Source organism: Emys orbicularis, chromosome 14 (genome assembly GCF_028017835.1).
Source record: "Emys orbicularis isolate rEmyOrb1 chromosome 14, rEmyOrb1.hap1, whole genome shotgun sequence".
NCBI lineage: Eukaryota > Metazoa > Chordata > Testudines > Emydidae > Emys > Emys orbicularis.
The window spans coordinates 41,192,300-41,204,866 of NC_088696.1; the positions used below are offsets into that span (position 1 = coordinate 41,192,300).

At 53.6% G+C, this 12,567-nt stretch overlaps 2 protein-coding genes across 2 annotated transcripts in view; one reads left to right on the forward strand and one right to left on the reverse strand.

Annotated features, from left to right (window-relative positions):
* Nucleotides 1-1,912, forward strand: part of CENPT (centromere protein T) — a 33,036-nt gene extending 31,124 nt beyond the window's left edge. Inside the window, exon 14 of the mRNA XM_065416673.1 lies at nt 1,458-1,912. Coding sequence (XP_065272745.1) covers nt 1,458-1,581 — 124 coding nt within the window. The 3' untranslated portion in view covers nt 1,582-1,912. The remainder of the gene's footprint in view (nt 1-1,457) is intronic.
* A 3,053-nt stretch (nt 1,913-4,965) lies between these two features.
* Nucleotides 4,966-12,567, reverse strand: part of TSNAXIP1 (translin associated factor X interacting protein 1) — a 55,382-nt gene continuing 47,780 nt past the window's right edge. The window contains exons 14-16 of the mRNA XM_065416737.1: nt 11,248-11,371; nt 8,733-8,839; nt 4,966-5,221 (exon numbers count right to left, since the gene is read on the reverse strand). Of these exons, the coding sequence (XP_065272809.1) occupies nt 4,966-5,221; nt 8,733-8,839; nt 11,248-11,371 (487 nt within the window). The remainder of the gene's footprint in view (nt 5,222-8,732; nt 8,840-11,247; nt 11,372-12,567) is intronic.

The following is a 12,567-nucleotide window of genomic DNA, read 5'->3' on the forward strand; positions in this document are numbered from 1 at the left end:
TATGCTCTTGGCTGTAACACCTTCTGGAGCTGGAGGACAGTTTCCAGTGTTCCCTGCATCTGACACTGTCTGGGATCCTCAGAGTTAAGTCCGAATTTAGGGCAGTTCACTTGTAATATCTGTGTTCTCTGTAAATATTGGTATCCAAGGAGTGTCCAGATTCTGCCCCTGCAAGCCCAGGCCCTGCAGGAAAGGAAAAAGCTAGTTCATCCATTGTATCTAGCCAAGGATTCCAACACTCAGCCTTGTTGTGTCTCTGTTCCTAACACAGCGCTTCGTTGGTGGCTCATGTTAAAATAACAGTTACATACAGTCTATTGCTCCGCTCAGAAGCTGCCTGAGTAGAATTTGTGAAGCGCTTAGTTTGTTCTTCAGGTTTGCACAGTTCTGTAGCTTCTTGACAAGGGTGTTTGACATCTCTTTGGGAAATGACTAAAATCTGCCCTGGGAGTAATGCTGCTTACCTGCGGCTCAGACAGCCCCCCGCCAATGACTGCTGCTTGGCGATTCAGTTTAATCCTCGCAGCCTGTGAATACTGGGCCAAGGAGCACGCTTGCTGGCTGTTGACAGTTTGAGCATTCACTGGCTGCTGAAGCTGTTGGCAATGTCCTTGCCATGCCCAAAGCCTAGGAGAACCTTGACAAACCCTTCCTATGTTCTGAGGCTGTTGTCTAGCTAAAAAGCTGGGGTAGCTCTGAAGCCACCCAAATCATTATCCCTTTGTCTCTTTGAAAAGCCCCATGCTCACTCCATTCCAGTTCATTCACGGCTACAATTGCATTTGTGTCTAAAATGGGACTAACATTGGTTCTTCCAAGCTTATCGGTCAGACTCCTAGATTGGACATTCCTGTCCCCCTGGCTGAGAAGCGTGCTAGAATTAGTGTGAACTGGCTGAGGGCCCATCAGGTGTCCCTGGCCAGTGGTGGGAACTCTGCATGTGGAGTCCTGTATTTGCATTTCAGAATAGTTTGATGTCTGATGTACACCGCCTCAGCTCCAGTTCAGGAATTGTTCTGGGCTCATAACTGAGAGAACAAAAGTTCATCCCCCTCCCCTGGACTGGGGGAATTGACAGCCACTTGCTGCCCTCTACAAGTAGGACACTGTGCCCAGGCCAGTTCTGTAAACAGCCTTCCTCGTAGAAAAGTGCATAGCCTGTTGGTCACACTAGCTAGTAGATCTGATACCCCCAAGTATTTCTGAGCATGTACAGAACAGGTTGGGTAAGAACTCTGCTCGCTGGGGCACACCCATGCTGGGTGTAAGTGTGACAGTGTCTGGCCTTCCCACAGCGCCTGTGCGGTGCTAACTGTATTTCCAATAGTAACAGTGTAAAATGTCCTCTTTGAGCAAAGCCCCAAGGGGTTTTGGGTACAAATCTTGTCAGGGTAGAAACAGTCTTATTAAATGGACCACACTGTTTTTCCTCTTTCCCCTCTCCTCTTCAATTGAAGACAAGGGCTGGTGACAGACAAGATGCCTCTACATGTGCTGATAGAGCGCCACCTTCCTCTGGAGCATAGGAAGCTACTGATTCCAGTTGCCATGAGTGGAAATAAAGTGATCCCTCACAAATAGATGTGTGCTGCCTGCGACGTGCCTCAGGTGCATGGGAACGTCACACCGCAGCAGAGACTGGCTTTAAGCTGCTTCGTGGGACCTGTCTGATTCCCAGTGGCGGTTGTACACTAGAAACCTGAGTCAGGCCTAAGGGTGTTGAATAGCCAGCGGAGGTTATTCTCTTGAATTGACCCTCTGAGTTCTGCCTCCTGTCACTGATGCTCACTGGATCTCCTCAATGAACAGTGGAGCGCTCCGGCTCCCTGTGCTGTGTCCACATCACACGCCCGTGCAGATGAGCTGCTTTGTCGCCGAATGTGTAAATGTCAATAAAAGGTGGGTGTTTTGCAGCTGTGTGTTACAAGGAACTGCTAGTCCCTTACATGGTCACCCCTTCGCTGTGCTCGTGCTCTTCATAGGAACTGGCTGGCTGCTATAAGAAGGTGTTTTAGGTGGAATCTTCATTTGATCTTTAACCCTTGCTGTACTGACAAGCAGATCTCTTGGCAGATACAGTGGGGCATCCATCTAGAGCAGTGGTTTTCAAACTTTTTTCCTGGGGACCAGGAAAGGGGCTCAGGGCTGGGGCAGGGGGTTGGGGTGCAGGGAGGGGATCAGGGCTCTTGGCTGGGGCCAGGGGTTTGGGGTGCAAGAGGGGCTCTGGGTTTGAGGGGGCTCAGGGCTGGGGCAGGGAGTTGGGATGCGGGAGGGGGTCAGGGCTCTGGGCTGGGGCCAGGGATGATGGGTTTGGGGTGCAGGAGGGGGCTCAGGGCTGGGGCAGGGCGTTGGGGTGCAGAAGGAGGTCAGGGCTTTTCTGGGGGTGCAGGCTCTGGGCTGGGCCAGGGATGAGGTGTTTGGGGTGCAGGAGGGGACTCTGGGTTTGGGGAGGGATGGGTTGGGGTGCGGGAAGGGGTCAGGGCTTGCCTGGGGGTGCAGGCTCTGGGGTGGGGCTCGGGATGAGGGGTTTGGGTGCAGGAAGGGGTTCTGGGTTTGGGGGGGGCTCAGGGCTGGTGCAGGGGATTGGAGTGTGGACTTACCTCTGACAGCTCCTGGTCGGTGGCACAGCGGGGGTGCTAAGGCAGGCTTCCCGCCCGGCCTGGCACCACGGACTGTGCTGCGCCTGAAGCAGCCAGCAGCAGGTCCAGCTCCTAAGCAGAGGCGCGCAAGTGGCTCCACATGGCTTTCACCTGCAGGCTCCGCACCCCCACCACAGGCCAATGGGAGTGCAGAGCCGGTGCTTGGGGCGGGGGCAGCGCGCAGAGCCCCGTGGCTCCCCTGCATAGAAGCCTGACCCGCTGCTGGCTGCTTCTGGGGCGCAAGGTGGTGTCGGAACAGGTAGCTGGGCAGCACTGCGACAGGACTTTTAACGTCCCAGTCGGCGGTGCTGACTAGAGCGACCCAGTACTGGGTCACGACCCCCACTTTGAAAAACGCTGATCTAGAGCAGCTGAGTAATTGGTGTTTCCAGCTTCTCCTAAACACAAGCAGAACCTTCATTTCCCAAGACCATTAGTAGATAGAGATGGTTGCACCTTAGTAGTCACCAGGCCTTAGGACTGCTGCCCCTGGCTCCTCACTCAGCTGTGCTGCCAGCTAATGTGTGGGCTCTTCCGCAGCCAGACCAACTCTTGCAGGTTCCTGGACAAGCAGGGCCAACAACTTTCAGCCGAGGGCAGGGGCTTATGGCACTGGCATGCGGGATGAGGAACGGGTCTCGTACCATGGGGAGAGGGTAAGCCAGGGCTAAGTCCCAGCCAAGAATCTGTGTTGCTCTGTCAATGTCCTGAAGGTTAAATAAACTCCAGATTTTAGGCACAGAATGACCTTTAAAGTTGTCCGATTGTAATTGGAGAGAAGAGGAGAGAGGAAATCTACATTCGGAATATCCAGAAGCTATTTTAAACCTAGAATTATTAACGTTACAAATGAATATGGACAGATCTTGTCCATTGCACTGCATGGGGTGTTAATGTAGGACTGCTCTCGACCAAGTGTGCCCCCATGTCTTCCCTAGCCCAGTACAAGGAGCTCACACCACAGCTGGGAGAGACTGGTTACAATTCAGTGAAATGCTCCTGGATAGTCACTGAATTCCACCCGCTCACACCACACTCCCCATTATTCTCCTGTCAGGGGGTTTCCGGACTTCTGTGCACCCACGTCAGTAGTTTGGTTTCGAGCTACACTATGCTGTATTGTTGCTTTCCCTGCTCGGTGCAGACTTTTCCTGGTGTGGAGGTGCACAGACACAATGCAGTATTCCAGGTGTAAGAGCTTGGCAGACGCATACAGCAGACCCACTACCCTAGTCCAGCTGGGCTATGGTGCCTCTGCACCCCAAATGTTTTGGGGCTGTTCTTGCTGACATTCTGCTTCATGCTTGCACCCAATTGGTGTTTGTTACCTCAGCTAGAGCTCTCCTGCCCGTTCAGCTTTCCCCATCCCTCCCATCCAATCTGGGGTAGGGGGAAGGGAGCAGGCCAGATGTTTACATTCTGGCAGGGTGACTCTGAGCTTGTTTACGCCGCCACCACCTAGCAACTTAGAGCTGCTTCCTGACCCTCATCCCTGACATTTGGCCCATCGCAGCAGAGGGCTAAGGGAATTCTGAGAGGAACAGCCCTGAGTGGGCAAACACTGGTAAGAATTAGTGAGTGGCTGTGCAAAGTTACCAATACCACCGTGGCCCTTTCCCCTGGGGCAGGAGTCTTAGGGCTTGTCCACAGGGCCACTTCTCCAGTTAGAGTTAGACTGGTGTAAGTCCCTGGGGGACACTTAATTTGGGACGAGAGGGACTTTTTTGGGTTTAGCTTAAACCACTGCCAAACTGCCAGAACCTAATTGAAAAAGGCACTCTCCCACTGGAATAAGTGTCCCCATAGAGTTACAGCAGTATTACTGGAGCATTTACATTCACACCCTACCTTATAGCAGCATCACCTCCCCATGTAGCCAAGCCCTTCTTTAGCAATCTTGCTCTTTAGTTTTCCAGCCTGTTGAGTACCTGCACCCCACCATGGCCTTTAAGGAGGGCTTGCAGGTCTCGGCAGCTGTGCCGAAGCGAGTAGTGGAGTGTGTGTGAAAACTGACATTGCTATCTCTAGAGACCAGCAGTCCCCGGCCTCCAGCTTGCTTTGGAGGGATGAGCTGCCTCTGCTGTGACTGTACCCCCTGCTCCTGGAGAGCGCTGAAATTAAACTCTTTACATGGGGCACTGAGCTGCAGGAACTCTTATCTGCTTGAGCTGGCTGCACTGCTGCGATACAAATCAACCAAGCCTCTCTGGTGTTAAGGATCAGTCAGCCTGTAAAAAACTCAGTGCAGTACCCCTATGAGTAGCCTTTTGTAAAGCTAGACACAAGTATTTAGCTGAGTACATAAGGGGTGAGAGGAGCCATTTAACTAAGCATAGGCCCCTGCCTCTCCCCGTTCTGAGAAGGAGTGGCTTGTGTAGATCTCTTCAGGAAGGGCGCCTATTCGTTTTGTGTCTCCAGCCAGCAGCCTCTCAACCACTGTGTCCACAGGCAGAGAGCCAGTCTGATCCCACTGTTCTTTTGAGGCCTGGAATGCCAGGCAAACGTAGGCGTCCAGCGTGAGGTCATCAATAGCAGGATCAATGGCACAGAAGGCTGTCTTCAGATCATCCACTTTCACCTCCCTGTGTACAAAAGCAAGCCAAACAATACTGTGATGTCTGACCCAGGAAATCCTTGTAGATTAATGCAGCATTGGGCATCTATGCCCATGTCCTGGGGACCAAGGATTCCCCCTCTGCCCACTCCAGCAGCCTATGTTCTGTATTAGTGTTGCAAAGTCAAGCTCTCAAACATTAGGAATTGCCAGAATTATGGCTGACTGCATAACCTTAATCCAGCCGCCTTGTGTGGCTACAGCGTGACATCTAACTACTCATAGCTCATGGTATGTCCTGTCTCCATTTTGTGCACAGGACGGCCGGTGCTCAGGGGATGAGCAGCTATTCAATATTTTGTTTTCTCTCCATTGTTCAGTGTGTGTGGCCCCGGGACTTTACTGACTGCCACTCTTCAACCCTGCTCCGACGACAGAGCCGTTACTTTTCTCATGGGATTTCTGTGGTGCTCATTTCTACAGTGGCAGAGCCTCAGACTTACTGATTTTCAGAACGAGCTGAGGGGTGAGAGGGTGGCATTCGCCCCCTTGTCAGAGGGGGAGCTGGGGCACAGAGATTTAAATTTAGATGAAGGTCAAATGTCCACTAATTTTAGGTGCCCAATTTGAGACACTTAGGACCTACTTTTTCAAAGTACTTGGCCTTCTATGGCACTTGCTATGTTCAGCACACAGCTCCCACCGATGTCAGTCGCATCGGAGTGCTCAGCTCTTCTGGAAATCAGACCCAGCAGCACACAGGAACTCCTCTGTGGCAGAGACAGGGCTGGACTTCAGTTCTCCAGGGCAACATTCAACTGCCTTCACCAGGAGACCATCCTGTCTCTTCCTGCAGTCCCCTGCCTCATTGACTGCACACCTGCCAGCTTCTGCAACAAACGAACCTGGGGTCCCATAGCCAACAGCCTCTTTTACTACACAGCCCTGATTCGTCCCCAGAGCAGGTCCATCCTCTGCACTGAATCAAGCAAGGTCACGGGGAGAAAACAGCATGTGATCATGTAATTAGTCTGTATCATCACGTAGATGCAGAAGGGGGGATTGAACGAAGGTTGCACAGTACTTTTATTTCTGACATTGCCTAACTCTTGAGTGCTTGCTTGACTTTGCAACCTTAATAATGGTCTTTCAATGGCGTTTGTGTAATTTCTAGGTACTACAAAAAGCAAAGAAATCCCACCATGTGTCGACATATTGACACCATGTGGGTCATCAGCAGGGTTGGAACCTTTAGAGCCATGGCCCAGATGTCTGCCACTTCAGCTGCGTAACTGACAGCAGTAGTCGATTGTTAACCTCTACGGCGAGCAGCACTAGAGAGGGATGGGATGGGATGGGATGCTTTGCCTGCTGATTTCACAGCTACTTGCTGACAGCAGAGGAATGGTGAGACTCAGGCATCTTGGGTCCCGTTCCAGGCTCGAGGGGAGTGCTCTCTAGTGGGCACAGACTATTCTGCCCACTCTCGCCCCTAGCTTGACCTTTCTGCTCTGTCCCCTCCACCTGGTCTCTTCCCCACCCCTTGCTCATTGTCCCACTGCATTCTCCTCACCAAGCCAGTCCCGCTCTCCACTTCTCACTCTTTTCTCATCCCAGTTCCTCTCCAGCCTCCTAGTCCCAGTACCCCCTCTACCCTCCAGCTCCTTCTCTGCCAGCTCCTTGCTCAGACAGGCCAAGGTCTGCCCCTCTGGCTCCTCATCCAATCTCTGTCTCCTGCACCCTAGCCTCCAGTCACTCCCCACCCCTGCTTTCATGGCCCCACTGGCTCCCCGTTTTCTCCTTCAGGCTCTTCTAGTCTTTCCTCCCTCCCGCAGGTTCCTTGACCCAGTCTCCTTGCTCAGCCTCTCCCAGTTCTCCCCCTGCACCTCAGCTTCTCATCAAATCAGTCTCACCTCTGCCCCACAAGTTATCAGGTGGGGTGGAAACCTGAGACCGACTCCTCATCCGATCTCTGTCTTCCCCCCACCCAAGTTTCCATCCCAGTCTCCTCTGACTCAACTCTCAGTCCCAGTTTCCCTTTCCCCATCCCCCAGTCTCCCCTGCCCTTCCTGCTGGTTCCTTGTCCTGATCAACTCACCCTGCCCCCTCCACACGTCCAGCTCCTCTCCCCTCTACATTCAAATCGTGCAGCTTCCTCCTTTCTACTGCCTTGGTGCTGGCGGAGGAGTCCGGCTCCCTGCTCTCAGTTCAGGTACCTGGACTCAATCTGGGCCCCTGCAGGGAAAGTCCTGCCCAGCCCTGGGCTGGAGGATGCTCAGCGTGGACAGACTCTTCAGGGAATTTAGCTGCTAGAATCTAAGGCTGTACTGAGCATGTGCACACTGCAATTGGCCAAGATATAAGCCTCTGTACAAATCTCAGCAGGTTTTCACGAGGCTGGTAAAAGGCCTCGCCCTGACTCAAGTCACCCACCTGCCACGTTTCAAGTCCCTGTTCCAAAGCACTCGAGCATCTCAAGGAGGAGGTGGATGGAATTTTTTAACACGAGCGAAACAATGTCTTGTCCTCTAGCCTCGTTCTCGGCAATGGCTGAAACTTTCCAAAACAATTCAGCCCGAGGCAGACGCTCAGCAAGGAAAATTTCAACCCACCTGGTTGAAGTTACAAGCAATTGACAACAGGGTCTTCTACTGGGATGTGTCAGGGAGCCTTAATAACAGGTGGTGCTACCAGCCCTGCCTGGAATAATCCATCTGGGGACTGAGTAAAATGTGTGTGTATTGTGGTAGTAGCCAGCAGCCCCCAGCAGGATCAGGCCCCTGGTGCTGAGCGCTGGACTAGCCCTCAGAAGCCCTGCTCCCTGGGCTGAGGCACTGGCCGTCTATAAGGGCAGTGCTGCGGGGGGCAGGTGAAGTGCATCTGGCCATAAGCTGAAACCCACCCAGCTTTCAGTGCTATGTGGGTTACCTCCCCTCTGCTATTTGCTCCTCTCAGAGGTAATTACAGGGGGAAAGGCTGCCTTTAGGAGGCGCTCTCCCGAAAGGTGGCCCATTCCCTTTGGCAGCACTAAGCTGAGGGTTGCTCTGAGCACTGGCTGAACAGCTGCTAGGTGAGGAAGAGGGTTGAATTTTTAACGATCCCGCGGCTCGGCAGGTGGCATGATGATTGCTGCTGCTGGCCAGCTAGAAATTGCACACGCCCTCTTCGATCTGTGGCCCGCCCCAGTACACTGGTTTGCCTTGTCCACCTGTCCACCTTGTCTGTTAGGCTGCGTACGCCCTTTGGAGCAGGGGCTGCCCGTTCTGTCTGTACAGTGGGGTCTGCCCCAGTGGTGACCACATGCTACACATCCAATGCCTTTGGAGAGCTCCCAAAAGCATTTGGCCGTGTTCCGGCTGGCTTGCCCCTGTTACTGTACTGTCCACACTGGCTCATTCTCCACCCCTGCCCGCTGTGCCCCATTCACCTGCCTGTCTCAGCACCCTGAGCTCACTGCCAGGCAGCTGCACCTGGATTGGATTTCTTGGCAATCCAAGAGGGGAACAGAAAACAGGGGATCTGAACAGCCAACTACTCACGGCGCATGGCCTAGCTCGTTCCTCAGTTCTCTCAGATACTCCTGCTTCTCGCTAGCATATTGGCTCCTGATCTTCGCAATGAAGGGCTCAGCGTTGCCCTCCTCGTCCTGAAAGAGACAGCAGGGCCCCTAGCAGCAGAGCCTGGCTCTTGTGCACTGCCCCACCACAAGCCAGAGGCAGCCACCCCCTGGGTGTGTATTAAAGACTTGGATCTGGGGGCTCTTAATGCAGGAAGCAGCATCCTTTGTGCCAGCAGGACTGGGGTGTAACCAGTGCTCCGGCGGCTGACAGCTGCTGCATCCACTGATCCCCATCTCTGCCAGCCGCCTGGAGCGGCTTTCGGAGAGAGCGAAGATTTTGGGTGCAGTGCCCAGAATCCCATTCCCTGCTGGTTTCCTACGCAAGGCCAGCCAGAGCGCTGGTGTGCTCCTCTGGCCAGCTAGCAGCACGCTGGGATGGCAACCTCTAGCGCTCCGGGACTGAGTGGAGCTGAGCACTGGGGACATGGAGCAGGGCATGTGGAATGGAGGGGTAAATGCTGACCAAGCGTAAGGAGACTGACAGGGGACTCCCAGTGCATAGGCAGTGAGTGAGAAATGAGCAGAAAATACAGGCTTTAGGGACTGTGGGACAGCATTGGAGGACCATCAAAACCTGAGCTCTTCTACCTGGGCTTCAGCTGCATCCTCACTGCAAAGTAGGCAGGTCAGAGCCCACCTGGATTGTAGTCTCTACCCCCAGCCAGGAACGCAAGCCCAGGCCAGGAGGGTTCTACATGGGAACGGTGGGGTTGGGGTAAGCCTGCAGTGAGCACATACTGTCGGCGTGCTTTGCACCTCACTACATTGGCACCAAGCACTTAATACACACAGCTGTTGGCAGCCGAGGCTCCTCCAGCACTTTACACATGCTAATGAGTGGAGCCTCCCCACCCCCTGGAGAAGCAGAGGTTAGCCCCACTGCCCAGAGACTGGGGTAGAGAGAGGGGAGACTGGCACAGGCAGGAGCTGACCTCCTGCTGCTCAGTCACCCTAACTTCATCACTCTCACAGAGGTGGAGTTGTTATGTTGGTGTTACAGCGCTGGGAGCTGTTTTTGTCTAGCCGCTTTCAGAGTTAGGGCGACATTAGCTGCCTTATGTCACCCTAACTCCAGTGTAGACCAGGCCTAAGTCAAGTCACGAAGGGCTGGGATTTAAGAGCTGTGTCTGTTAGAGGCTGTGGCTTCAGCCTTGGCTTTTGTTAGACATGGTGCACGATACCTGCAAACGATGTTCCTGAACACTGGGCTCATGCCCATTTTTGCTTCCTTCTGATGTCATGTGACAGGGTGGCCAGAGACCTGGGATCAGTCCATCCTGGTCAGTTGTCAGAGCCGGCCGGGAAGGGAGGAAGTGATTATCAAAGCCAGCAAGCGGCTCCATTGACGGGGGACTGCAGGAAGGGGCTGTTTCCCTGGGGAAGGGAGATGCCAGCTGGGAAACCCCAGGAGGGGTGGCTGGTGAAGCCCCAGCTGGAAGTTTTGGTTTGCTTTTGTGGGTTTGTCGTGACTGGGACAAAAAATGGAGCCCAGAACCAAGGGCTGAAGAGTAATTGGTTGTGGCTGGCTGATAATCCCCCCGGCAGGTGAGGAAACCAGCAGCTTACATGGAGACAGAAGAGCTGTGAGGGGTTTGTTACAACAAATACTTTTCTAACCTCAGAAACATAAGGAAGGTTAAGTCTGCTCCTCACTGGGTTTTGCATATTGCAGTGAAGCCTAAAACCAGGACTTAGGCACCTAAGTCTGGGGTTAAGGCATCTAAGTCCCTTTGTGGATCCCACCCCCAGTCACCAGAGTCCTACAGAGCAGACAAGACCTATCTTTCTAATGGAAAAAACAAAGGTGAAGAAGCTCTGAGGCCTTGGGATGGGGCTTAACCCCCATCACCTGCCAGGCTAGCAAATGCACCCAATTAGTCCTGCTGGGCACTGGGGGGGTAAATAGCTAATTGGCTCCTGGCTGGAGGGGGCAGAACTAAGCCATAATAAGTAGACTGAAGGAGCTCAGATGAGCAAGAGATGGCAGAGGAGACAGGTCCCTCTGGCTGAGAGAAGCCCAGGGTTAGGGTGCATATTCAGAGACAACAGGGGCAGTGTAGGCTCCCGCCAGGGAAGTAGAGAGGAAAAGACTTCAGTAGCCCAAGAGGACAGGAGAACTGTTCAGTTTGGGTTGGATTTGTTTATGAGCTCCTGGAAGGAGTCTGAACTTCAGTGACTTGGCGGAGGGCAGAGCCACAGACAACCTGGGGCTAGAGACAAGTGGCCAGCAGGAGGTGCTGGAGCTGGAGGCAATGCCCCACACCAGTGCAAGGGGGAGTGAGCCGTGCTGCAGGCCTCCTTTACTCATCATGAGGTGCATTTTCATCCTCTGCAGGCTGCTTTCAGGCTGTAGATTCTACAGTGGGGACTGCAGTTCCATTAGCATGTGGATTCAAACCTAAACCGGAGGAAAGAGTAAGGAAGCTGCAGCCTACCTCCATGAATATGGATCTGTAGTCAATGAGGTCCTCTGTGCTTTCTGCCTTGTACCTGCTCGCATCGATTAGTTCTTGGATCTGATCACTACTTTTCAAGGGAAAAGCTGCCCTCAGTGCCAGGCTGTAGGGAGAAAGAGAGGAACACACAAACACAGGGCTGTGTGGCACAATCGGGTGTGCGTGGACCCACACTCGGAGTGTGACCAGGCCCTCCAATCAAGGGGTGCATGGCTGTGCATCACGCTGTTAGCTGTGTAGCACCCCAGAGGCCAGCACTCCAGGAGCAGGTTTTCAGGAGCTCAGCATTTGCAACCAGGGCAGGGTCTTCAGACGAGTTCAGCTCCTGTGCAGGCATCAAAACACGGGCCACGTTTACACTAGAGCTCAGCGTGTGTGTGTGCTGGGTGCTGAGCTCTTGGGAAAAGGTGGCCCCAACTTGAATGGCATCTCCCAGGGAGCCACTGTAATCTGGCACTTGCCAGTTGCTACAACGGTTGCTTAACTGGGCAAGAATCAGCAAAAATGATCCCTAGAGCAGAATGTTCAGGTGTGCTTTGTCCTTGTAGGCAGTGCCAGATTTCCCAAAGCACCTAGGCTCCCCTCTGGGCACCAAAATACATGGCCAGACTCCAGCAGAGCTTTGCAGGGTGGGTGCCAAATGCTTTTGGAAATCTGCTCCAGACTGTGGGTGCTGAGCACCTGGTAACCTGGCCCTGAGCACTTCAGCAAATCTGACCCCAAACCGGGACCCATTTTGCCAGTGCCCGAGTGTTATAGGGTGTCTCAGCCCGAGTCTTGTAATACAGCTGTTAGCAGAGTGGCGACATTCTGCCCTCTGATGGACTCATAACTTCTGCTGAGGCCTCTGGCATGTGCAGGGTTATCTGAGGGCAGAATGTAGCCCAGGACGGAGATGCAGATGGTGCCCATGGAACTGGTGTTCTCTGCTGGTATGTGCACAGCTCTGGCAGATCACTCTGCAGGGGAGAGAACCAGTGAAACCTGCTGATGAAACTGGCACTGCAACGCAACTCTGCTTCTGACTAGTCCGTTCCCTGCTATCACAGGGGCGTGGGGCACCGGGGCACCTGTCTCTCCTGTTCTCTGCCTGTGGCACACAACAGTGAGTCTCCTGGGGACTACAATACTACGGCATAACTGAGTCAGTGGGCTCAATGTAGGGGTAACTGGGTGAAATGTAATGGCGGGTGATATACAGGAGGTCACAGTGGGTGATCGAATGGAGCTGGCTGGCCTTAAACACCATGAAGCTCTAAGCTCTTCTCCCCTGGATGGCAGGGCTCGGACAGCCGCAGC